At 39.3% G+C, this 27,002-nt stretch overlaps 1 protein-coding gene across 1 annotated transcript in view; it reads right to left on the bottom strand.

The window, feature by feature from the left end:
* Positions 1 to 1,026: 1,026 nt before the first annotated feature.
* The window catches only part of CTNNAL1 (catenin alpha like 1), a gene marked incomplete at both ends in the record, with an annotated part of 49,395 nt that continues 23,419 nt past the window's right edge, over positions 1,027 to 27,002 (bottom strand). The window contains 11 exons of the mRNA XM_084237801.1: positions 1,027 to 1,089; positions 1,188 to 1,236; positions 3,362 to 3,516; positions 3,609 to 3,659; positions 6,424 to 6,461; positions 11,768 to 11,918; positions 14,959 to 15,051; positions 16,994 to 17,152; positions 20,113 to 20,199; positions 22,883 to 23,083; positions 26,400 to 26,570. Coding sequence (XP_084093927.1) covers positions 1,027 to 1,089; positions 1,188 to 1,236; positions 3,362 to 3,516; positions 3,609 to 3,659; positions 6,424 to 6,461; positions 11,768 to 11,918; positions 14,959 to 15,051; positions 16,994 to 17,152; positions 20,113 to 20,199; positions 22,883 to 23,083; positions 26,400 to 26,570 — 1,218 coding nt within the window. The remainder of the gene's footprint in view (positions 1,090 to 1,187; positions 1,237 to 3,361; positions 3,517 to 3,608; positions 3,660 to 6,423; positions 6,462 to 11,767; positions 11,919 to 14,958; positions 15,052 to 16,993; positions 17,153 to 20,112; positions 20,200 to 22,882; positions 23,084 to 26,399; positions 26,571 to 27,002) is intronic.

The raw sequence follows: 27,002 nt of genomic DNA on the forward strand, positions 1-27,002 counted from the left end.
TGCACATTATACACTTAACTTTTTGTGGCCTAGCTCTTCCCACTAGAATGTAAGCCCCATGGGAGTGAGGGCTCGGTTTTGTTCACTTTTCTCCACAGGGCTCTTATTCCCAGGGTCTGACACACAGGACAAACTCAGTAAACATTCTGTGCTCATCCAGTTCACAGACAATTCTCCAGACTTTGGTTTAGTGAATAATCTCACACAGAAAGAAGGTGAGGAGTGGGTCTTCTGCAATGAATTATCTCTATGGTGTGGTGTGACTTTGAATGGACACAGACCATATGGAAAGGAATGAATCTGGAATTTAGTTCAAGTGTTTTAAGGCAAATAGCTCATTTATAGTCAACTTTACAAAAAAATCCAAAAGAAAGATGTTCTGTAATTCTTCTGATACTGCTGATACTGTGGACAATTGTCCTCTCAAGCTGAAACCCCTCCCAAAGAGGCTCAGCATTCTTTGGGAAAACACATGGGGGCAGCTGGGAATGCCAAAGGAAATCACGTGAGGTGGCAAAATGGCAGAAATGTCAGATGTCCAATCTGAGACGCTCTTGGTTCTACGAGTGGCAAACACTGATGTGAGACTGAGGGAACACAAGGAAGGAGTGCGGCCGTCCACCGGCCATCTAAAGCCTCTAGCTGGGAGCCATTAGAAGTAGGCCTACGTGGACATGCACTGGACAAGTCAGTGGGCTCGGCATGGATCAGGAGGCACACACAGGAGCGCATGGTGGGAGCTCTCAGCAAAGCTGTCTCTCCCTGGATGCCCTGAATCATCAGGGATGCGGAAGAAAAGAAGGGCGCATACACTCAGGACTCTCGTGGCCTCAAGCATAGGACAGCTGCTCTCATGTGGGCCATGAAGTCAATATTATTCATCCCAAGTCAATAATGAATTGGTTTCACCTAGCCAGGAAAACCAAAACCATGATTACATCCATTGACTCTCAAAGCTCATTCTACTTTGTTCCGACAGTGGTTGACTTTTTTCCAACAAGATAACCAAAAAAGCTGCACAGAATGCTACTGCCGGTCCTCTGCTTGTGCACTTGTGTATCGCTCTACAGTACACTTGTGTGTGCACAGCTAAGCATACAACAGGATACAGTAAGTCATTTAGAGAACTAGTCATCACCCACTTTTAGCCCAGAATTAAAGTAGCATAAAATGGAAATAAAACATACCTCTAGTTGATGAATTAAATCCTGGGAAGTTTTCAGTGGCCCCTCTCCCCTAAAAGAAAATGAATTATTAAGGAGGTAAGAAAAAGTTACCACCTGAAATTGATTTTATAATATTAATGTTCTAGAGCATTTTGTGTATTAACAGATCCCAAAATCTCAGGAATAATATTGAATGCTGAATTTTCCTTTTTAAGCTTTTTGATTTTGCTTCATAAATTAAACATGTGAATCTAATAATAAGTCTTTTTTAAAAAAGATTTATTTATTGTGGGCCTCTCTGGTGGCGCAGCGGTTGAGTGCTGGGCAGCAAAGCTGCCCGCAGCCTCTGAAGTGCTGGTTCAATCCCCGGTCGCTGGCAAGGGTCCCACATGGCACGCAGACCTCTCCTGCCGCGCCCGCTGCTCCCCTCAGCAGTTTACTTCGTCAATCTGCCTGTTCTGTTTCTGGCTCTGGTGGATTCTCTCACCCTCCTGCGCTTCTGACTGTACCCAGTGCTTATATAAATAAATAAATAAATAAATCTTTTTTAAAAAGATTTATTTATTTATGCATACAAGAACTGGGGTGTGAGCCAGAGCTGCGAGTGGTAAGAGGATTCACCAGAGACAGAGTGGGGAGCAGAACAGACAGATGTACTGAAATACACTCCTGTGGGGAGCAGCCCAAGACACAGGAGCGGTCTGCTGCACCATGTGGGTTGCTCCCTGGACAGCCGGGGATCGAACTCATGCTGTGCTATAGTGGCTGGCAGTAGCTTGATAGTGCTGTCTTTAACCCCTGCACCACCAGGGAGGCCCTGATAATAAGTCTGAACCAGTCTTTGTTACAGGATTAGGGAATATCAGATGGAAAACTACCAAAAAGGATTCAGACTCTACAAATGCATTAAGAAGAGACGTGGACCAGGTACAAATGAGAAGATCTGAAATACAAGTTGCTGGTTCTGCCCCTTAACCACTGTAATTTATGCAGAATTTATTCCCATTTTGATGAACTGTTGTGAGGATCAAATGAAATTATGAACCAAGAACACTTTAAAAACTATTAAACTCTGGTAGTTTGAAAATTTTTTTAACTAAAACTCCAGTTAAGGGCCTCCCTGGTGGCACAGGGGGTTGGGACGCAACCTATGAAGCTATCTGCAGCCACTGCAGCATAAGTTTGATCCCCGGCCAGGGAGCAACCCACATGGTGCAGCAGATGTCTCCTGGCTCGCCTGCTGCTCCCCTCAGCAGTGTATTTCAGTCAGTCTGCCTGTTCTGTTCCCCTCTCTGCCTCTGGTGAATCCTCTCACCACCCACACCTCTGGTCTGTACCCCAGTTCTTGTATGCATAAATAAATAAATCTTAAAAAAAAAAAATAAAACTCTAGTTAAATCCTAAATAAAGGAAATATGAATTATATGTAAATCATTAACTTATAAGAATTAAGATAACTTTATAAAAATGTTGTTATATATAAATTACTAAGAAGTTACCCAAATTACTAAGGTAACCTTAAATAAGAGCCAAGGAAGCGCTATAAAATTGTCCAGGAAAACCATTACTTTTGATCTGCGTCTAATCAATCACTTGTATAAAGACTTCAAGGGCAGGGGCCTCCCTGGTAGTATAGGGGTTAAGTCTCATTGCTATCATACTGTCACTTCTTCGGCCTAAGTTCAATATCCCGTGAGGGAGCTAACCTATATATGAAGCAGCAGACCTCTCCTGTCTCACCTGCTGTTCCCCTTAGCAGTGTTTTTCAGTAAATCTGTCTGTTCTGCTCCCCAATCTGTCTCTGGTGAATCTTCTCACCCCCTGCCCTTCTGGCCTACATCCCAGTTCTTTTATGCATAAATAAATAAATAAAAATAAATCTTAAAAAAAAAAGATTTCAAAGGCATGTTTTCTAAACTTACTAATGCTGGCTGGGAGAGACGTGGATATACAGGATGAAAAAAAAAAGCAGAATGCAAAATCATTTCAAAATTATGCAAAGAATGGGATGCAAACCTAAAAGAGAATCTCTTCTAAATCTAAATTCTCAAGAAATAAATGTCTTCTTGTTGCATTCACTTAACTGTCATAAGAACTACTTATAGTCTTATAACCATAGTCTTTTTACACTTGTAACTGACCTTCACCAATCAATTAACATGGCACATTTTGTTTACAACAAAAGCTATATTTACCTAGTGAATAAATACAGCGAATAGGCCACACTGGACATGTTCCGTCCACATCGAACAATCTCATTCTCCTGATCCTCCCACTTCTCAATCTCGCAATTGGCATCAGAAGTGAGCAGACCCAGCTTCAGTCCAAGCTTTGCTACCTTGGCCTGTTCCTATAAAACACAGATTTTGATTTAACAATTTAGTCATTGTTGATGGAAAAGCAAGACTGAATGTGAAACCACTGCAAAGAAAAGGTTCTTACCTCAGAGTCAGGCTTGTCTGTCTTTAGTGATTTTAGGTTTGCATTATTCTTCTGTGACAATAAAAAGATTAAATTTCTTAAAAAGCAGTACATAGAAAGCATAACAAAGAAATAAGATTTTTAACACTTTCAGTGTTAAATTATATTAAATTGGTTAAATTAAACAAGTAATTGCCAATATTCCACCAGTGTGTAAGTTTAGCTTTGAACAGGTAGAGAGTTAGAAATCTGGGTCCAGAGAAGGCAGAACAGTACCCTCAAAGGACTTAAAGACTTTTGCAGTCTTCTCAGACTCTAGTTTTTATACTCTCAAACCTTCCTGGGCTCTGTTGAGTTATTCTTATGAAATGATGAAATAAAATTAGTCATTACATGTAGATTTCCATATACTCCTAATATCAAGACTCTGAAATTGTGTTCCTTTCACCGATTTTGTCCTTTGAGGGTAAATTTTAGCCTCCCAGTCTCATTGACATCCCAATGCCTAATCCTGTACCCCAGAATGTACTGAGATTATACTTAGAATTTAGGATTTAATATTTGAACCAGCATATTTGATGGACCCCTACTTCTGAAACAGCAAGTTTGTTTCTAATGTAGGCTATTCGGAGCTAAGAATACACTTCTCGAGGAGAGGATAAAAATTGTACAATAGTCAGGCTACCTGGCTGGTCCTCAGATGCCTATTTACTTGAGAAACAGAAACCACTACCCACAACAATATCGAGAAGTTCTCTGGAGACAGCACCCAGGGTGGGCATTCCCCTCACTCTGAGATCCAGCGGGATTCTCCCTATAGGGACTCGTGGACATGCAGGGGCCTGAGTTGCGGGGAGCCCTTTTTTAAAATATTAATTTAAAAAAGTAAAAATGTTTTCATGAGTCAACCTTTTAAAATTTTTTAATTGAGTACATCCTCACACATGAATGTAGAGTATAAATTATAATAAAGCAACATACTCGTGTGCTTAGCCTAAAATACAGATCACCACCAATACAGTGGATGTTTATATGTACCTCCTGTTCTTTTCCTTTTTTAAAAAAAATTTTTTTATAGATTTATTTTTTATTTATACAGTAGCTGGCATGGGCCAGAGGCATGGGAGGGTGAGAAGATTCACCAGAGACAGAGTAGGGAGCAGAACAGGCAGACCGAAGTACACTGCTGAGGGGAGCAGCAGGTCCGAAAGGAGAGGTCTACCGTGCCATGTGGGAATCTCCCTGGCCGGCTGGGAATCCAACCCATGCTGCAGAGGCTGCGGACAGCTTTACAGCACTGTGCTCAAACCACTGAGCCACTGGGGAGGCCCTCCTTGTTCTTTTCCTTATTATTACCACTACTTGTTACCTATAACAAGCTAACTATACTGTCACCAGTTTCACTGTAGAATAGACAGCCTCGACTTTTCCCTTTCTTTCTTTCCTTCTTTCTTTCTTCCTTTCTTTCTTTCTTTCTTTCTTTCTTTCTTTCTTTCTTTCTTTCTTTCTTTCTTTCTTTCTTTCTTTCTTTCTTTCTTTCTTTCTTTCTTTCTTTCTTTCTTTCTTTCTTTCCCTTTGGTTGTATTTGCTCATTTAACACAAATTTTTTGAGATTTTTCTAATGCTGTTTACTATAAAAAAAAAAGAAGGTAATGGACAGAAAAAAAATATATATAGGGGAACTATAAAGTTACACACATACAAATAGAAGTCATCACTAACATACAAATAGAAGTCATCTTTAGTATTAAAACTAAACAGAGATGATCAATGATTTCTGGAACTAGTTTCTCCTTGCAGCATCACACACAGAAAAAAAAGACTCACCATCTTTATCTTCTTCCTTAGTCTACTAGACTATACCAAACATTTAAGAAAGAATACCCTGGAGGTCTTATTTTATTTAGATTTTTTACATCCTATCTTGTTCTTTTAAATGTATTTACAAATTATTATTATGAAAGTATTAACAGAAACTGAAAAGGAACTGCCTGTAAAGTATATCATCTTTATAAGATGATCAAGCCTGCCATCCAGTGGACACTGTTGGAAAATACAGTCAGAGGCATCAGTTTCAGTTTCATGAAGGTAAATATTTCAAGTCCTCAAACATAAGTAGAATCAGATTTTTTTTTTAAATAATAAATTTTATTTTTATATTCCCCATACAATTGCAACCCCCCCATTCTGACCCCAATCCCTCCCCTCCCGCCCCCCACCCCCCACCCCCCAAAAAGTGTCTCTGGTTCATAGTTTTTTGTTGATTTTGATTTTCACTTTCTTATAGTTATTCATTTTCCTGGTCCCTTATTTAAGTTTTCTAGATTCCTGCTATGAGTGAGACCATCCGGTATTTTTCTTTTTCTTTTTTTGGCTTATTTCGCTGAGCATTATAGAATCAGATTTTGATTTCCATTCCCAAGAGGGGTGCAAGGACCAATGCCCAGATAATATATTATATGTTTCTCCTATATGTGACATATTTTCAAGGTAGAAAGCATTATGAAAGTTCTTGATCTGTACAAAATGATTCTAATATGACCTTTTGAGTTTAGACCCCTAATATGGAGAATAAAAAGACCTCTGACTTAAAATCATGACTTCTTACTATTTGTAAAATGTCACTTGTTCCTTCAACTTCCCAAACCCAAAACAAGTAATCAGAGTGTGGCCTATATCTAGATCACTGCTCAATAACTCAGAAGAATCAACATTGAATATCCTAACATTTTCTGAAATGCCACTTAAGGGTGATGAGTAGCAATAGATAACAAAAATCATTAATTTGAATTCTGAATAAAAAACATTCTGAAATATACAAAAGAACTCTACTTACCATTGACTTTGGAAGTGAAAGGTAGCCATACTTCTCTCCTACAAATAATACATATAACTTAAAACAAATTTCCTATTATTCACATTTAATTTTTTAAATATTAGTAAATAAACAGGACTATCAATAATTATTTTTGGCAACTTAATCTTATTATGTGGTTCAGAAATAAAACTGCAATTTGATGGTGACATAAGGACTGTAAACATTGCATCTCTCAGGCACCAAGGTTGGCCAGTCACTGTCTCCTCCAACATAAAAGCAGAAAGGCAAGAGATCTCCCTGACATTTACTTGTATTTACAACCAGCTTCACTCCTTCTTTTGCAGCTGCCTGCTTTAATAAAACTAGATTCTTCTTTTATAAGTACTAGTTATCAGTGCTTGCTTCTTTTTTCTGCAAGCACCAGACCAAAACTTTTACAGCTAACCTCATCATGCATTCTCCCAGTAGGAGAAAAGGACAAGTCTGATGTAAAAAGTAGGAATTAACAAAAAGCAGGAAGCACAATAACTAAGGAAAGGAAGGTGATGTGCAATGCCCCCTTTACCCCTGTGCTCTATCTTTCCTGCTTCTGGCTCATGTATAAAGTCAGGTCACAATGGATGACAAGCTTTTTTTTAAATTAGTTATATCTGGGGAAAGAACTGGAGATAAGATTTGAACAGTAATTGTTTCTTGATTTCAAGGAAAGGAAATATGTTCAGTTTTAATACATTAAGTAGTAGAATCATGTAATTAAAATGGTTGCTAATATCAACCATCTTGAAATACAAAAACAGCAATTTCATATGGTTCCACCTAATAAAAGCAAATGTAATGCAAAAGCACTAAACCATGCTCTTTCTTACAAAATGGCTATTACATGAACAGGATGCACCTGTTCCACTGTGCTGTGGAATATGGAATCTACTAGCTGCATAACAGAAACATGGCCAGGCTCAATTGAAATATGGGTGTAAGTGTAAAATACATACTGAATTTTAAAGTCTATAATGCAAAGGAAAAATTATGAAAGATTTCATTAATCCTTTTAAAATACCGATTATAAAGTAAAACAATATTTTGGATATATTGGATTAAATTAAAATGCTATCAAAATGTGTTTCCTCTGTTTCTTTTTTAATTTTTCTTATGCCTCCTAGAACATTTTTAATTAAATACACTTCACATTATTTTCCTATTGGACAGTGCTGCCCTAGAAGATGAATTGTCACTAAAAGTCAGCTAATGGCACTTGGGAATAGCTTTATGATTCAAATCATTCCTTTGTAATGTCAGAATTGTAAGAAAAAATTACTATGGTTTTCAGATCTCAAATGTGAGAGAGAAATAAAACTTGAGGAAAAGGCTATTTCTATGCCTTGCCTCCTAGCCCTGATATAAAAGTAACTGATTTAGCTCTGAGAGGATTAACAGAGGATGGTCTTCAGGTCACTTAGAACCTCAAAAATCCTATCTATAACATCCTAATTTTTGAGGCAAAAATTTTTAGCTAAAGCTAAAGAAGAGATCATCTGCCTAGTATTCAGCTTGAAAGTAAGAAACCCCAGTGACATGTAGTGTCAGAAAAAGTATAGTATTCTTGGGCCTCCCCGGGGGCGCAGTGGTTGAGCGCTGAGTTGCAAAGCTGCCCGCAGCCTCTGCAGCGCCGGTTTGAGCCCCAGCTGCTCCCCGGACACCGGAGGAGGGTCCCACATGGCACGCAGACCTCTCCTGCCGCCCGCTGCTCCCCTCAGCAGTGTACTTCGGTCCTTCTGCCTGCTCTGCTCCCGGCTCTGGCTCTGGTGAATTCTCTGACCCTCCCGCGATTCTGACTGTACCCAATGCTTGTATAAATAAATAAAAAATAAATCTTAAAAAAAAAAGTATAGTATTCTTCTCTTTCAGGTCTGGTCTACCCATAGTGGATGCTAAAACCTGTGCTAAAAAGACTGTGGAGCCATGTGTGAGAGCAGCATGAGCAAAATACCGACACCAAACAGCAACTTCTAAGAGGGAGTTGGAAAGAGGAGTGGTAACACTCACGATATATGTTGCCTGCTCTGATCTAGTCTACCTTCTTTGTTTGAAAGATGGGAAACTGTGGGACAGAGGATAAGGAACCTGCTCAAGGGCACACAATGAGAAAGGGAGAACAAAACATCTGCCACCTCTAATTATAATGCAAACACCATGATAAATTATTTCATTTTTGTTCACTGAGATAAAAAAAAAAATATCTAAAATTCAGGAAGCCAGGTAATATGCCCAGATCACCTTTACTAATAGATTGTTCTACCTAATTATCTCTTCTGTCATTTACTCAGCCCGATCTTTAGCTAATAAGCATTGACCAAAATAAGAGTCTAGTCTCCCTGTGCTCACTTGCTTGTTCTGTGTTCTGCCTAAGATTAGGATCTGCCTATCATTTCTGGAATGGTGTGGGGAGATTAAAAAAAAAAAATGCAGAACTCACAGCTGGGTCTTGTTCCCAGAGTTGGTCTGTTCTCTCTAGAACACTTTAGGGTTGGCATGGAGTTTAACAGGTGGCCCCTGGTATGTGGCTGGTTAAACCTCATCTTTGGCATCACTCACACCTCAGTGAGATTTACTCACAGGCACACCCTGGGGACAATTATTTTAAGCTTCATGTTTCTGGAAATAAAATGTGCACAGAATACCTGCTTCACAGGGTTACTGAGAGGGCTAATGAGATGATGGGTACAAGGAACTTGTCAAAGTAGCTGGCCTACAGTAAGTGGCATCAGAGGTGGAAGCTATTGTTATTTTATGGTTGTACCTTTATGGTTAGGTGTCTCTGAACGATCACATTGACCCCCACAGACCCGAGGAGCCTGTGGTTTTATTTTTCACTGAACTTCCCAAGCTGTTTTTTAAAGAGGCTAATTTTGATGGGAGAAAGAAGAATCTCAGAGACAGAAAAAAGGGAGCACTGGATCATGCTGCACCAGCTGTGCTGTGAGAGAAAGCCTTCAGAGGGTGGCGATTCCCCATGACATCAGCGGAGCTTCATCTGCACAGAGAAGCAAGGGCAGGAGCTCTTCCGCGGGGACGGGACATGGGCTCGGTCTTCTACCAAAGCGTCAGACAGGCTGGTACCAAAACAAGGAGCAAGGGAAAGGAGATGGGAGAGAAGGAAGAAGCAGAAAAGGCTGAGTTCTGGGGGGGAAAGGGGAAGGGAATGGACCCCATGTTTTCACTTCAGTGATTTAGCTTTAGTGTAAGGTAATAGTAGGGAAGACAATGATGTTGAGGAAAAGGGTATTTGTGGGAACTTATTTAAATTTATTTATTTTATTTAATCTTCACCCCCACTTCCCATGAAGTAGTTATGTCATTGTTACCGCCAGTTTGCTGATATGAAAGCTGAAGGACAGCAAGATTAATTAGGAAGTGGGAAAGGCCATAGTCTGGTTTCAGAGCCTGACCTTGGACTTCTATCCCATTTTGTCCCTGGACATGAGATTATAATACATGAGATTATAATCCTTTATTTACTAGGAATGAAAAAGATAGACCAAGAACAGCCTGGCTTAGAAACTTCAAGGACCCCAGATACACAGATGAAGAAGAATCAGAACCCCATGTCAAAGAGACTAGAACAAAGAGGACTTCAGTTTCCTTTCCAGGGGCAGATAACATTGAAATTGCTGGCCATGGACACAGAAGGAGCTTAAACAATGATGACTCAGCCAAGCCCCAAGTTCATATGAATGAAAACAAGGATGCATTGAAAACAGTATGAGAGAAACCTGTACCAAGTTGAATGCTGCCAGAGAGAAGGGGAGAACCTGCTGGCCGGTCGGTTAAGAGCCATACTCTTTTTGGAATGGCTGTATCTATTAGTGGGATGCTCTACAACACACTTTTTACATATGGTTGGAGTTGGATCACATGCCAGAAAAACAGAGGGCCACCCTCTGCCACTCCTACCCACCCCCTGCAACCTCTTACTTTCATGAACTGGTGACACCTGATTAAAAACAAACAAAAATGGAAGATAATATTAAAGAGAGGCAGGTTGATGGATGCCCACCTAGGGGCACCTCCACGCCCAGCGTTCAGAGCACTCACTGACTTTGGGCAGCATTCCCAACAACTTTCAGAGCTGGCAGGAACCTCTGAGATCACTCAACCTAAGGTCGTCACCAATGAGAAGAGAACACCCAGGCCCAGAGGGGGAGGGCTTGGCTAAAATTGGTTAAGGAAGTAGTGGGCCTGCAGATGCCCTGGAGACCCAGGCCAGGTGTCCTTCACCACACCACACCACACCACTGCCCTCCAAATTTCCTAAACAATTCCTAAGTGGATCAACTGTAACACTTTCTCTTTTATATATGAAACTTGCTTCATATCAAAATCCACATAACTATAAAAATCTCCTCAAAGCATCAAAATGATATCTCATTCACATTAACTATCACAAAGATCATTAAAGGTAAAAGTATGGTAAACATTTATGATATTTTAAATGATATTATATCTATAAAGTATACCATTCCCAGATTTTAAAGCAAATCAGTATTTATCCTAAATATTCCCAAAAATATGGACTGTTTAAGTGTTCATATTCAATAAAAATACATAAGTTGATGTTTTTATGACTTTAAATGACATTTTATTTTTAAAAAAAAACAAGCATGCTTGACACTAACAAAAGTCATTCAAAGGGAAAAATATATATAAACATAAACATATGAAAATAAATAATAAAACACACAGTATAATGGAAAACACAACTGCCATAACTGCCAGTTGCTATTAAAATTAAGAGTAAAAATTCATGCCTTCCCATACACTGTATGGTATTATTCTACATATTGCAGAAATACCAGTGAACTTACCCACCACAGGAAATATGCCAAGATTATGTAGTCATCAAGGAAAGAGATTCCATACAAGTGAAAGGAAAGCAATTCAAAAATCAAATAACTACATTCATTTCATTATGAAATTAGTAGAATTACTCATAGAACTATTGTTTACAGAAGAGCTTTTATACTAAAACTAAAACCAATTTAGAAGAAATATGAAATGACAACTTCAATAAGAAAACTAGAGTATTAATATTAATTCAAATATTAATTCTAGTGTTAATAATTAACACTAGTGTGTTAATATTAATTCAAATAAATCACAACACAATTGTTCAACAGATTTTACTGCTTTGTCACTAAAATAAAGGACAATTAATATTTTCATATTTTTGTGGAAGAAATTATACAATAAAAATAACCAGTTGGGTTGTAAAAAGATAATTCATTTTGTATCTGAGATTTGACATAAAAAACTAACTAAGTTGAATTAAAATAATAGTATATTTCGTAAGTGGACAGTTTCTCACCTCGTCTTCCTTCAAACACATCTTTGATTTCTCTTAGCAGTGGTGACATGTCACTAATTTGGGATTCCCAAGCTTCACAAAATACATCTAGGTTTTCTTTAGCGATTTTACTAGAAGGATGCAATGTCAATGTTTCAGCAGCAGAAATTATCTAAGGAAACACAATATACACAGGTGTGACTTTTAAAACCTTAGTTATCAAAGTAAGGGGGGGTGCAATTGTATGGGGAATATAACCAAAATGAAAATGCATACATTGTGCAAAAATGAAAAATGATGTAAGAATTATATAAAATAAAATATAAAAAAAAAACCTCAGTTATCAGAATCACATCAGAGACCAAACTTAAATCTGTATGTTCAATTCAATTCAATAAAAAGTTTTGAAGCAATTTCTACACATAAGTCCCTGTTAAACAATATAGAGATAATAGAACAAAACTTACTGCTTCTTATAATTTGATCTACAGATAAACAGCATGTCCTAGTATATACAAATCTTTATTAAGGGAGCAATTATCTTTAGTCAAGGAAAACTTCTTCAACGAAATGATTTCCATAGCGCAATTCAGAGTTCTGCACAGATAACAAAGAGTGTGCTGTATACTCCATAGAAGAGGTAGTCGGAGTGTTGGTGGTGGTAGTGGCAGTGGTAATGGTAGTGGTGGTAATAGTAGACATAATAAAAGTGGCAGCAATAGTGGTGGTAGCAGTAGTAGTAGCAGCAATAGTAGTAATAATGGGCAGTGGCAGTGGTGGTATAGTGGTAGTAGTAGTAGTAGCAGCAGTAGCAGCAGTAGTAGTAGGCAGTAGTAGTGGTGGTGGTGGTGGTGGTGGTGGTAGTGTAGCAGTAGTAGTGGCACACAGGTTGTAGCAGTGGTAGTACTGAGGGTAGTAGTCTCAGATGCACATACCTATGTGTAGTGATAGATACATTCCTGAGACACTGTATTAGGTGCTTGATAGACACAAGCATTAATCCTCAAAAACAAATAAACAAAACACTACCCTTCCCAAAGAAGCATTATTCCCATTTTACAGCTAAAGAAAATGAGGCTCAGAGATACCAAGTAACTTGGTCGATATCATGTAACTAGTGTATGCAGAGCTGATATGGGAACTTAGATCTGCCTGACTCAAAGCCCGAACTCTTCCCAACATATCACACTGCCTCTCACAAGACACAAGAAAGTGGTTAGGAACCATCTCAGTACTTTTTTACACCACCCTGTGGGTTTAGTTTGGTCAGTTTCTTTGTTTTAGTGACCTGACATTTAATAGAAATTATACCTTACCTTCACCTGAAAACATAACCCACCAACCAAACAAAGCTTACTGAAATTTCTTGATCACTCATTCAATAAAGCATACAAAGAGAGAAAGATCCAGGGCCGGAATTAGGAGTTTTGATGTGTGCATTTTATCTCCTTTCCCTTTTGCTACATTCACTGCTAGTCAGGACAACAGGCATTGATTGATTCTGTTTGCCTTGTAGGTCTCACAGACTGAGGATGTTACATCAGGTACTCAATTGATCAATATTAATACTTTATAGCTACTAGATGTCAAAGCCATATTAGGAGCTGGATATAAAATGAACTTCCAGAAAACTGATGTGGTTAGTCACGCTGCCTTTAAGAAAATGAGAACTAGATGCTCGTCCTGCTTGGGCCAGCCCCACAGGCACAGGGCCAGGCAAGCAGGTGCCTGCTTGATGAGAACAAGGCTCCCCATACTCAGGGAAGGTGTGCACATGACTATGGGCTGGGGAGCACTGTCCCATCTCTACCAGGAACCACCAGGCTGTGTGCAGACTCCTCAACTACTCCCTGAACGTGAGCTAACATTTTTTTTTTTGATCTAACATTTTAAAGGAAACATAAAAACAATATTGCTAAAACATAGATATCCAGAAATAATGCAAACTGTCCCAGAGGCATGCTCTATTGCCTGAAATTATCCCTTTGTGAGACAGATGGCAAAGGCGAGGAGGAAAAGCTGAGGCTGTGGGAACAGAAAAAGCCTCCCAAGTTATAGAAGTTGATAACAGGCTCTCTCACCATGCTGGGGAAGAAAATAAGGCTGCAATACTCCTGCTGCAATAAAGGCAGTAAGCAGAGAATTGAAACCAAATAGCAAGTAGGGCCTGAGGAATAACAAGCTGGTTGCAAATGGCAGGAAAGTCCTTTAGTTCTACCCCTTTAGTTCTACTAAAATACATTTAAAAGCCAAGGCAAGCAGGATGACTGCCAAGTGACCAAGCGAGTATGGAACCTTGGTTTCTCCCAATGAGCAGAGTTCCTGTGGTTATAAGAAAATGTTCAGCAGCTGATCACTGCGGAGACTCACTCCTACATTTCCTGCTTCTGTGCATCTGACACCGGTCTCTAAGGTACACATATAATGATGCCCCCAACACCCAGTGCAGCTCAGCTAGCGGCATACACCACCAATCCTGCTGTGCTCAACTAATCCAGGGGCTCCACTTCTACCACCCAAAATTGCAATTAGCGGTTAAGTTCTTTGGGCCGACTATGAAAATGAAACAAGTGCACTTTGTAAATTATATTTTAGAGCTTACCTAAAAAAGAAAGGAAGTCCTATCCCTCACTTTATCCCCTTAGATTAATATGACAGGGACAGTATTAATTTAGATGCCAGTGGCTTAATGGTCTTTGAAAATTATACAAAGTAATATTATAGGAAATTCAGGGGAAAAAAAAATCACAATTCTCCCAAACAAGCACAAGAACTTTCATTTCTGCATATTTCTATATAGGCATTTTTTTAGATATGTGTACTTTAATCAGTAGAAATTATAGTACATGTACAAATCTGTATCTTGCTGTAAATAGATTCATTTAAAATAGATACAAGGCTGTACACCTGAGACCTGTATGTTATAAACTAATGTTACTTCAACAAAAAATGAATAAATTAATCATAAAAAGGTTGACTAAATAAGTAGATATTAATGAAGGGGCCAATCTCTCATTTGGTAGATGGCCAGATAACCCAACTGAATGTCACCTATCCAGCCACACTACCAGAGAAAGTCCCATTATCTTTGTTTCTCAAGGTAGATTTGGCCTCTAATTACACAAAACCATTTATGTCTTCCTTCCACACAATTCGTTATGACACTCACAAAAGACACCTATATAGAAGAAACAATTTGCTATTGCTCATACCTGTTGGCCAGTGACCTGGAATGTCTCCTCTGCATGTAGACAGGTAATTTCAAGAGGTTCTGTCCCAGACACGTGACGTAACAGTCGACAGGTCTGTAAGGAAACGTTTCTTTAGTTCAACTTTCACAGGGTCACTCTTCACAATACACAGTATTATTTTATAATCAATAAAGGAAACAGAACTTCACACATATAACTTATCGGAAACTATCAAGCCTATTTATTAAAAATAAAGTTATATATCACTGAGATCATGATAATGCTGGATTGTGGTCTAGGAACCATGCAGGAATAAATAAGGTTATAGTGTATTGCTTCTACTTCCTTTCTGATCAAGGCAAGGTGATCACAAAATGTTAGAACTGGGAGGAATTTTTCCAAGTGTCTAATAGTGCCCACACATTTTACAGGGGAACGTAGCTCAGATAAGTGACTTTCCCAAGATCTCTCGGTTAAACTATGTCAAAGTGACTACAAATTACACATTCTACCAACAAACAACATTTCCACCCAGATTAATCAACACACCTTTCACTGGAGATAACATTGGAATAGGCAAGACAAATGTAATGAGTAGAGAGCCTATATCAGAGAAAATGATTGAAAAATCATGAAACTTAAAACATAGTTTAAAAAATTCTGCAGGATTCCTATAATTTGCAGGCTTTCCTAAAATCAGAACACTTAGTTTGCAAACATAACAGACCTGGGGTAGTCATACGATGACTATAGTCAGCAATACTGTTCGTAGTTTTTACAGTTACTAAGAGCAGATCTTAAAAAAAAACTCTGTACCATGTGAGGTGATGGATGTTAACTAAACTTCTAGTGGTGAACACTTCAGTACATATATCAAATTGTTGTATTAAACTTACACAATATTATGTAGCAATTGTATCATTAAAAACTATAAAAGATAAAATCACATCTACTTTAAAATGGACATATACCTACAGTCATTTTAAGAATATTCCCTAGCAGGAATAAACAAGTAAAGGAGACACAGCAGGTCTGGATAGTCTAAAGTTTCCTTCTAACTTTAGTCTTTGAGATTCTGTGAGCAGGATATATTAGAAATAGGAAGACAGCAAAATGATTCATACCTGAGCATTTCTACACATGCAGGATGTACCCCATATGTACACGGTAAATTCAACTTACCTAGATATCTTTCTTAGTAACAGATGTCTGACACTTTCAGTAGGTAGAAGACTTAGAATATCAAGCAATACTTGGAATTATTACAAACATGGCAATTAAAGCATCAGCAACATAACAGAGATTTGGGCAGCAAAGGGGAGGCTAGAGAAGAAATATGTGCTGCATGCCTTTTCTGTCCCCCCACGTCCAGTATCCCTTTTCATACTTGCCTCCCACCCTGGGGGACTGGCCAATATGGCCTACCGCTGTGTTTGGCCAATAAGAGGCCTGGGGAAAAAAGCAGCAGGGATGAGTAGAGTAAGGACTTGTATCTAATCGGCTGACCCTGCAGGGCACTGTGGCTACTTTGTGTCTACTTCAGAAATCACAACTTGTCAGGACAGCTCTGAAGACTCTAAGACCTTCCGGTTCCCAGTACCACTGACTGTCCCTGTCAATTTGGACCTAAGAGTGACATCAGCTCTACTATCACTGACCCAAATTATTGCACACACTTTCTATGTGGTTGTAAAGAGCTCCTTTATTAGAAAATTCTTTTAAGTATCCCAGCTCAAGTGTGCCATCTCTTTCCTGCTGAGATCTCACAGATTCAAACAGAAATAAGGTCAATACATGTCTCAGCTGCTCTATTTCAATTTCTAAGCTCTCTGAGAGAATGGGAAGATTAAGAAGCATTCTAGTAGCTTGTGTTAGTTGTTTTTGGAGGCCAGATCATTGTAAGAATAGAAAAGATAAACACTGTACCTTTAGAATTCCGAAGGAGAGAAGATATTCATATAAATTAACCAAAACCTGTATTTGTGTTAATATTCTCGGATGACAATACAGCTGCCACTAAATGGAAGTGTCTATAACGAGCAAACGTATTACTCACCTCAACAAGCTGCTCTTTCTGCTCCGAGAGTTTGCAGGTATATTCAGTCAAACCATCTATATTTCCTTCTACGCCAATAAGTTTTAACGCTTTTAGAGTCACGTGATCGGTGTGGTATTTTAAGAGATCAGCTGCCAGCTGAGTTGCTGTATTATGAAGCTTCAGATGTTGCAGGGCAAGAGGTATGAAAGAGAGAATAGTAAGATTTGGTGAACAAGCATTTCATGAACACATAAGAACTAAACAGTAGCAACCTGGAAGCAGCAGCACTTGATTCTTGTGGGGGCGGAAGGGGTTTAAAAATGACTGGTGATAGCATGTCCTATACAGCACTGGGAGTCTCTAAGTTCTCCCAAGGGTGGTGTTACTGCCACACCTCTGTATAAACAGAATGCTGTTTATAGAAGATGAACTGATCACCTTGTGGCAGAGTACCCAGTCCCTTTTCCCATCCTACATCCCTCCAGTTCTTTCCACACAGTTTTTTTTTTTTCCTTTCACTTAAAAAAATGCTTAAAGTTGCAGTAAATGATCAATAGCTTTTTTTTCATAGATTTAAAACTGTTTTAACCTTTGAAAAAGTAGCAATGAGATCTAGTCAATTATATATTCAACAGAATCCTGTTAAATACCTGTATCAAGGCAGAAATGACATACAGACTGGACAAGGGACAGTTGTCCAGTCAGCACCCAGGTGAGAGAAACCCTTCTTGGTGACTGTCTATCTATAATTGCTATCCAGAACTTTACTCTTTAGCTCTAGAACCACACTACACCACAGGAGAAATGACAGCTAGAAGAGTAACAATATCCTGGGTTTTACTTGACTTTGGGTGAATTTTAAGCAATGCTCACCCTTACTGGAGATCTTTGGGCCCTATTAATTCCAATATTTATTCTTCCCCTTATCCTGACATTTTTTTAATGATTTGATAGGTTTTAAATGATGTGTTCTCTCCAGAAAAGAGATCATTTTAAATAACAGTGTCCTAAGAAAATCTGACTTTGAATTAAATTGATTTGAATGAAGTGATTTTTTTTTTCCTGGATGAAATCCAATGTTGATTCAAATTACAGGACTTTTTATGAAATTAACAATGGGGTAGTCTGCATTCCTGCAATCAAGGGAGAATAATTACAGTCAGAAACAAAGACATTAAATGCACTTTCCTTGGAAACAAAATACCACATGGGAATTTTTAAAGATTTTGTTTATCAGGTCTTAGGAAATATCTAATGCTAGCCCTTTATTTTAGACTATGAAATAAGTTCTTAGAGGCTAAATGACTAGTCCACAATCACATAAATCTTACAGATAGTTCTGGAGAGAACTTCTTAATAACCCCAGGGGATGAAGAGCGAATAAACATGAATTTCCTCCTCTGTACACTCTTGAAAACAGCTTCATAGACATCCCTTCTCAAAATTCTTCTAGGTTGATATTGTTATACCCATTTCAGAGGTAAAGAAAATAAAGCTCATAGAAAGCCACTGTCAAAGGAATTTATGATCTACTGCTAATCACAGTTTTAATAATAGTCTAATTAAAATGGTAGCCAATTTTTTTTAAATTACAGAAAGTCACACCCTTCTATGGTTAACAAGATGTTAAAATAAAGATTTAAATAGAGGTCAGTAACAAGTGAGAGGTCAAACAGGTTGCCATGTGTATGATTTATAAAAGAAACATCCAAAAGCCAGTTTCATTTTCCTGAATTCCTGACCCTCTTCAAAAAATGTGAAAACAAATTAGAGATAAGGGAGAGGAGAGGCTCTGTGAGGAGGATCTGTCTGGAATGCTGATGTGTGATTGCTGCACATCCCACCTCCAGCACCCCCCAAAGGAAAGGAAGCAACACCATGCAGGGCTTGTAGTAAGTGGGAGCAATGGGGGAGCCTCTGCGGACTCATGGAGGTATCCATAGAAAGCCAAGCTCAAAATCTGCTGAGCCCACAGAGTCTTATCATAAGGGTAATGGTGACTAAGAACTTTCCATCTCCCACTTGCTCTCTTCTCTTCCAGAGTCCCAGCTGGCAAAGATCAGAAACAGAGGTCGATAATGGGCATAAAGGGTGTGAAAATGGGGCAAGAGACACACTTTCCCCAAAGCCGCAGGTGTGAGGAGCAGGGACAAGTTCCTACAACTGAATGAAGATGGAAATGCTGAGTAAACATAATAACTTTTGAGGTTGTGTTTAATGACCTAAAGCAGAGATTGGCAAAAATTTTTGTAAAGGCCCAGATAATAAATATTTTAAGCTTCTCAGGCCACACACTCTCTTACAATTAGCCAACTCTGGGTTAGGATGAAGAAACAATAGACAACATGTAAACAAAGGGGCAAGACCACATTCCCAAAACTTTATTTACAGAAACAGAGAGTTTTGATGTAGTAGAAGCAAACCCCAGACTTAAAGTGATTTTCAGTGACCTGAGAGAGATCAAGTGAAGTCATGGGATGAACAAGTTTTCATTCAGCAAAAGGGAGATTGTCTCAGCCAAAAGAATATTTTTTTTTTAAATCGTCTCCTAAAATACCAAGAGTAAGTACCAAGAGTATTTACCAAGGGTAAGTACCAAGAGTAAGTTTTGTTGAGTTCTGACATTAAATCCATGTAACCACCACTACAATCAACATTCCCACTACCCCTAGTATTTTCCCCAGGCCCCTGTGTGGTCAACAGCCTTTAATTATTGACCCCAGGCAGCTATTGGCCTGATTATTATCAATATAAATTAGTTTTGTGCTTTCTAGAATTTCTTCTAAATGGAACCACCCTCCCCCCACCCCCCACCATACACACACACATTCTGTTACGGTTACTGCTAAATAGTACCTGTACAGTCATACCAAAACTCACTTACCAATATCAGTTCCCCTGTTGATGGAAAGCTAGGCTGTTTCCAGTTTGGGGCTATTCTAAGTAAAGCTACTGTGAATATTTCATGTAAAAGCTTTGAGGATGATGACATTAATAAAACAGTGGTTCAAAATAACTAGGTCAAAGGAAAATGTTTTAAATCTGGGTGCAGGCACATACTAATACTAATGATTTCACACAGGCCATGTAGTATGTAAGAAGCAAAGAAAAGAGGCTAAATTTCAAACTACACTTACTTCTTTCTTAAGTTCGTTGAGGCTATGGATGATTTTCAAAATAGTAAGTTCCAGTTCTTCAGCAATGCTTTTTGTTTTCATGCTTTGCTAAAAATTTTAAAAAGAATATGTGTAGTGTTAGCTCATAGTTTTCATCTGTAATTTTAGTTGAACTATGAATTATAATAAATTTTTATATCAATTTATAAACTATAAGGAAAGTAGATTTTTTGAAATTCCCTTGTTTATGGTTAGAATGTAAATTAGAATTTTAATTATTTAGTTGTATTTTCCCACTCCATAAACTAGTGAATTTCTTAAATCTAGTTTTCTTCAGTAAAAGTATCACATCAAAAACTAATCTGTCTTCTGCTTGGAATGCTTGCCTGTTCATTCAGATTAGTTTAAAATGAAAATATCTGCAGGTCCTTACACAAATGTCTCACAGAATGGCCTTCTCAGATCACAGTCTCAGTTAGACCTCCCTCTTATCTCCTCAATCTTTTCTAAAAAAAAAAAAATCCTAGTTTGCCATTGTACATTTACTTTTTGATTTTTAAATTTTATTATTTTATATATATATATTTTACATCATTCTTCCTTTTTGTGTATGTATGCTTTCTCCTCTCAGGTGTAGTCCCCATAAAATTTCCACTACCAATTGACCTGTGCACCACCACCATAGTCCCTTGTGCTCTTCCCACCCCGTTTTGATCCCTCTCCCTCCTCCTCCTCTGCAGAGTGTCTTTGATTAGTAGTTGCCTATTAATTTTGTTTTTTAATTTACTATAATTTTTTTTCCTGATCCCTTGTTTGGTTCCCCTATATTCCCCCTATAAGTGAAACCATCCAATATTCTTTTTCTTTCTTTCTGGCTTATTTCACTGAGCATAATGCCTTCCAGCTCCATCCATGTTACTGCAAATGGCATGAGTTTATCTTTTTTGATTGCTGAATAGTATTTCACTCTGTATATGTACCACATCTTGATCCAGTCATTTATTTTGGGGCATTTGGGTTGTTTCCATATCTTACCTATTGTAAATAGTGCTACAATAAACACAGGAGTGCAGGTATCTTTTTGAATTAATGTTTTTCTGTCTTTGGGGTAGATTCCTAGGAGTGGAATTGCTGGGTCATATGGAAGCTCCATTTTTAGTAGTTTGAGGAAATTTTTTGTTGTTGTTGTTGTTTGCTTATTTAAAGACTATGTTCCCCACTAGGCCTTGGTCAGCTCCATGAAGGCTGAGGTCACATTTATTTTGCTCACCACAGATTCCACAGTATCTGGCATAGCAAATGGAATGGGCAGTGAGTATTCACTTCTTTAAATGACTGATTCTAAATTAAATACCAATATCCTCATAAGCCTTGATCCCTCTCCCTAAAGACGGATTCATCCTCCTTCAAAGCCTCTCAGGATACTTATAAAGCGTTTTTGTTCTTGTCTCACCCTTTCCCACATTCTTCTATATTGCAAAACTCTTGCAAACAAAACTTTTACTTATTCATCAATAAACTTCCAGTGCTTGGCATATAAAAGTCACTCAGTAACAAGGGCTGGAAAAAATTAAATGAATGAACAATTTGTCTGGTATGTCAAAGCAGAGACCCGGGTGCTGGTGAAATAGGTGTAAGGTGCTAATTACAAATTTAAATAGAATTAAATTTCCAACCCAGGGACCATATCCGCACAGTAAGTCTTTATACTGAATATTGGGCTTATAACACAGAAACAATCTATCCTTGAGATTAGATATCAAGCTAAGCACAAAATATTGCTGTCTACCCTAGGATCAGTTCCCCTGCTAATGTGAGCATTTGCCATGACATGGTGCCATAAAATTATTAAAGAAATCTGTCATTTATATCTACTCTGCATTCACGTCAATCTGTTTACAAGGAAGTAAACTGCTGCTTCCTTCAGTACACTCTCAGCCAGACTCACCCTCCTTTTTATCTTTACTGCCAAAGCTTTTGCTCATGACTTCCAGATTTGCTCTATCCATGCTGTATATCGTAAACCATGTAAACTACTTTTTGGTCATGACCCAGGTCTAAGAAATAAATAAATGGTGCCAGAGATGTCTTTGGAGTCTCAATTTTGCAATCCAGGCTCTAGAAGAGTGGTGCACACTCCCTGTGCTGTCCCACTTCTGTCTGTCTGTACCACTCTTGCCCAAAGAACTTGCATGTTTTTAAGGGCACCGAGCAGCCAATATTGAGACTCGGTAAGTGGCGGCCTACCAGTTTTAGACCAGGAATCTGTACAAAGGTGAAAAGTCTTTTACCTGCCAGCTGGATCTACTCTTGTCTACATTGCATCTAGACCTCAAAAAGTTTTCTAAATCGTTGTGTCTGTGACTCAGCTGTTCTCAGAGTAAAGAACTGTGCACATCTGCATGGCTCCAACCATGAGATTCAGGTCCCAGGAACCTCTAGGTAGGAGTCTACTCCTCTGCTCTTCATTCTGAAGAAGCACTTTAGGGAGGAATTTTCCAAAGATGAGTTTGGTGGGAGAATGGGGGCAATAGGTGCAGCTTGCAACGGTGACAGTGACTCAGAATCCAGACTGGCCAGGGTAAGAGACAACTGGCCTGGAAATGTCAACTGCAGTGAGTGCTGGACAGAAGGGTGCCTCAGCCAAGGGGGAGGGAGATGAGGCACCAGACACCCTTGCCCTGTCCTGACCACATTCACACTGCTGGTTGTTTTGTTAACATCCACAGCTCTGTGAACATTGGGGGAAAGCTACTATATAAGATTTTCACTGATAAATCAAAGTTCTTACAGCCTGAATCCACACAGAAATTAACTGCTGCAGTGACATCCGCGCCTGTGTGGACAGTTCCAAGATGCGTTCCCTGTGTTCATGGCTGGTGTAGGCATAATCAGTGAAGTCTTCTGTACGCTCCAAGAGGACATCCAGCATCATAGACAGATTCTCTTTTGACTGGAAATTTAGGTTCTCCCGAAGACTTTCAATATTCCTCTGAGAACAAAAGGGATACACAGCCATACGTGTCAATATTCCCTACCAAAATGGACGGTAATTTCTGACAGCGCCTAAAAAGACACTAGCAGTTCTTTTCCCTGCCCGAGGGCTCCAGTGATGACTATATTCCCCACAAACTGACGAGGACACATTGTTTAAGACCCACCCATGGCCATGCAAGTTCCCTCCCTGTAGACATTAACACAACATTCTTATGAGATGAGTGACTCTAATGCAGAAAGACTATTATCTCTTAGCATCTGGTAGGAAAAATGAAATTGCCCTCAGGTAAAGGATTTGCAACTGAGAAAATGCTGAGGCAAAGTCCTGGAAGATGTTACACCCACATTATGAACACATGTTGAGCCCCGAGGAAGGGTGTGGAGGGTACAGGTATGGGAAGGACTGGCAAAGGCATCCATCTTTCCTCCACTAATTCAGCAAAATTCTCCGAGTGACCGAACCAGTCACCCTTCATTTTGTCCTATATCTCCAACAGCACCTGCCTGATCAAAGCATCCCCTACTAGGGTTGATTTTCACATTTTTCTAAAATGTAAACCTACATTGCCACCTCCCCTTCACTGGCTCCTCACCATCTACAGTCTCAAGTCCAGAGCTCTACTGCACAGCACAAAGTCTTCTAGCATCTTGTCTTTAGAGACCTAAAATTCTGACTCACCTGCTAAGCTGCTGAAAAACCTTTCCCTTTGGCCATCTTGCGCTCAGTTTCCTGAACGTGGGATGGGAACATGCTCCCTGGTGCCATCATTCCCTCACTCAGCATTGTAAGACACACTGTCCCACTGCAACCTTATTTACATTCTGGCCTATGAAACACGTCACAGAAACAACTTGGGCCAAGAGTCAATAGCAAGGGTGAGCATGCTTGGGGTCACAAGGAACATTTGTTGTCCATCTTAAAGTCCTTCTGCAAATATCCCTTCAAACTAATCCTCACTTAGGACCCATTGTAACATGAAAATGCCAAGATCTGGAAAGGTCAAAAGGCCATAAGGGAAGGCTTGTTCCCTCCTCTTGGCACACACTGTCTCCAGTTGTTGCTTCACCCTAGGTAGACATCATTTATTTATTTATTTTTTAATAGAGGCATGTTATTTATTTATTTGTTTGTTTGTTTGTTTTGTTTATACAAGCACTGGGTACAGTCAGAAGCGCGGGAGGGTGAGAGAATTCACCAGAGCCAGAGCGGGGAGCAGAGCAGGCAGAAGGACCGAAGTACACTGCTGAGGGGAGCAGCGGGCGGCAGGAGAGGTCTGCGCGCCATGTGGGACCCTTCTCCGGTGGCCGGGGAGCAGCCGGGGATCGAACCGGAGCCGCAGAGGCCACGGGCAGCTTCACAACCCAGCGCTCAACCGCTGCGCCACCGGGGAGGCCCGACAGCATTTATTTTTAAGCAAGGAAAGAACATGGATGAAAGTGAAATTGACAATGAGGATCTTGAGAAGTTAAACAAAATTAGAGCAAAATAGTCATGTGAAGAAACAACATTTATGCTAAAGTTTTTCATTTTCCCTTTAAGAGAACATATATGTTTTTAAACACCTTAGTAGAGTCCTTTTTTTTCTTGGAAGGCTATTCATTTATGTTGTTTCACAATATCTGTCCATGTAGTCACAGGACCAAATACACAGTCAAGTATCCAGTTTCCCCTACAAAGTATACTGCACATCGGAAGAACATAAAACACCAAAAAGATAACCACTGACGGGGACACTGAGTCTCTTCATAACAGTCTGTGCTTCAGAATGCTTGGTGGTGACAGAAGTTGCAGCGAGAACAGCTGGCAGCAGCAAAGGCACAGCAAGGCTCTTCATCAGCCTGGATCCAGAAATGCAACTCAAGAAGCAAAAGTCCTGGCCCAAACCCTCCTGCTCCCCAAATTACTCTTTGACTTTTGACAAAGCATCTCCTCCCTTAGCTTTCATAAAAAGAGGGAATTAGGGCCTGCCTGGTGGTGCAAGGGGTTAAATACCGCACTATGAAGAAATACACAGCCTCTGCAGCATGAGTTCCATCCCCAGCCTGCCAGGGAGCAGCCCACATGGTACAGCAGACCTCTCCTGACTCGCCCCTGCTCCCCTCGGCAGTGTACTTCAGTCAATCAGCCTGTTCTGTTCCCCGCTCTGTCTCTGATGAATCCTCTCACCCACCACATCTCTGGCCTGTGCCCCAGCTCTTGTATGCATAAATAAATAAATCTTAAAAAAAAAAAAGAGGGAATTAGAAAATAATCTCTATGATCTCTTTCAGCAATAAAAACTAAAAGAATGACTGTCCTTGTGGGTTTTTTTTTTTTCCTCTCAGGAAGTGATTTAGGGTAGGACTGACTTCAAGGTGTAGACTAGAAGGTCATGGGCTTGAGATCAGAGAGTCCTGGCACTTACTAGTTTTCCTCCTCAAAATGTGGGAATCATAATGTCCACCTAACAAGGGAAGTCAGCAATCAAGTGAAATGTTTGTTGAGCTCATAGTCCCTGAAAATAGATGTTCTTTCCATTACTTTCCTTAACCCCATGTTCCTACCTAGCCCATCACACAATTACAAGGCAAAGTGCAGTAAAAGCCCACAGTCCCTGTCACAGCCCTGTCCATTACATTGCTGGACATACTGGGTACCTTCTTAGGCCCTGGTTTTCCCACCTGTTGAATGAGGGAGTTATGCCTGATGATTTCCCAGGGCCCTCCTGACTCAGACATTGTTCTTACCCAGAAAGCATTTTCACCATTTCTTTGACTTCTGATAGGAAGTTCTGCTCTAAAGTGGGGGTTCTGGAGTCAGACTGCCTAGGTGAAATTCCCAACTCTGGCACTTCCGAGTCAGCAAATTAGTATCTGTTTCTGAGGATTACAAATAGTTAAGTACTCAGTAGGGCTGGCTCAATAAATATGAGCATGTAAATTGTCCCTTTTCTAATTTAAATTACCATCAGCACAAGTACTATTACTATAACTCAAAGTATCACCTTTTGGTTCAGGGAAGAGCAGGAATCCCAAGAGAACAGATCACCTCAGACAGGAAACTGATCGGAACACCAGGAAGCTACAGCTTGACCACCAAGGAACAGGGCTACAATCACCCCTATAACCCAAAGCTGTGTTCTCAGTACACATGACACTAACCCAGTGTTACTGAATATAAAGTTTGTGCACAGCAGCAATGCCTTAAAAAGAAGCATCTGCTTTTGTGAAGCAGCTACTCTAAAATAATACACAAAGATATGGATATTACATATAACAATGTGCCTTTGAAATGGAAAGAAAAAAATGAAACATAGTGCCTTTATTCTTACCTTAAATTCTTTAATGCCAGTAAAAATACTGACAGATGAAAAGTCAGTCTCTCCATTTGGTTTGCAGTCAGTCACAATTTCAATGACCTTATCCAATGCCACTTTCATGCGGTCAAAAACACCATCCTTGTTTTTATGGGCTGATTCACAATTGGGATGCCTGAGACATGTCTTCAAAACAATTGAAACGTTTTTCTTTTAAGATTTGGTCCATATCACTACACATAAAATCTTACAGGGAACATGTCATGCTAATAAAAATGATTCTTTACCAAAATCTCCTGGGTCCCTGGCTCACCCAGCTGTTCTCCTCACTAAAAGCGGAAGCAGGATGAGTAAAAAGCGATAGCAAGGTTAAGTGAAAAAGGCAGAGTGCAACACTATAGACGTCAATAAGTTTACTTAAAATTCTTGAACAAACCAAAAACCGCCACCCTATAACTTCATCATGATTAAAACTGTTTTAAAATGTTGGCATACATGTGCAAGAACTAAAAAAGGAAGAGGAAAAATGAACCAATGTTGTGTGACTATAGATGCATTTTTGACTGTTTAAAAATGATGTAAATTAAAAACTTCAAAAACCTCGATATAAACATAAAA

This window comes from Talpa europaea (assembly GCF_964194135.1).
Source record: "Talpa europaea genome assembly, chromosome: 7".
Lineage (NCBI taxonomy): Eukaryota > Metazoa > Chordata > Mammalia > Eulipotyphla > Talpidae > Talpa > Talpa europaea.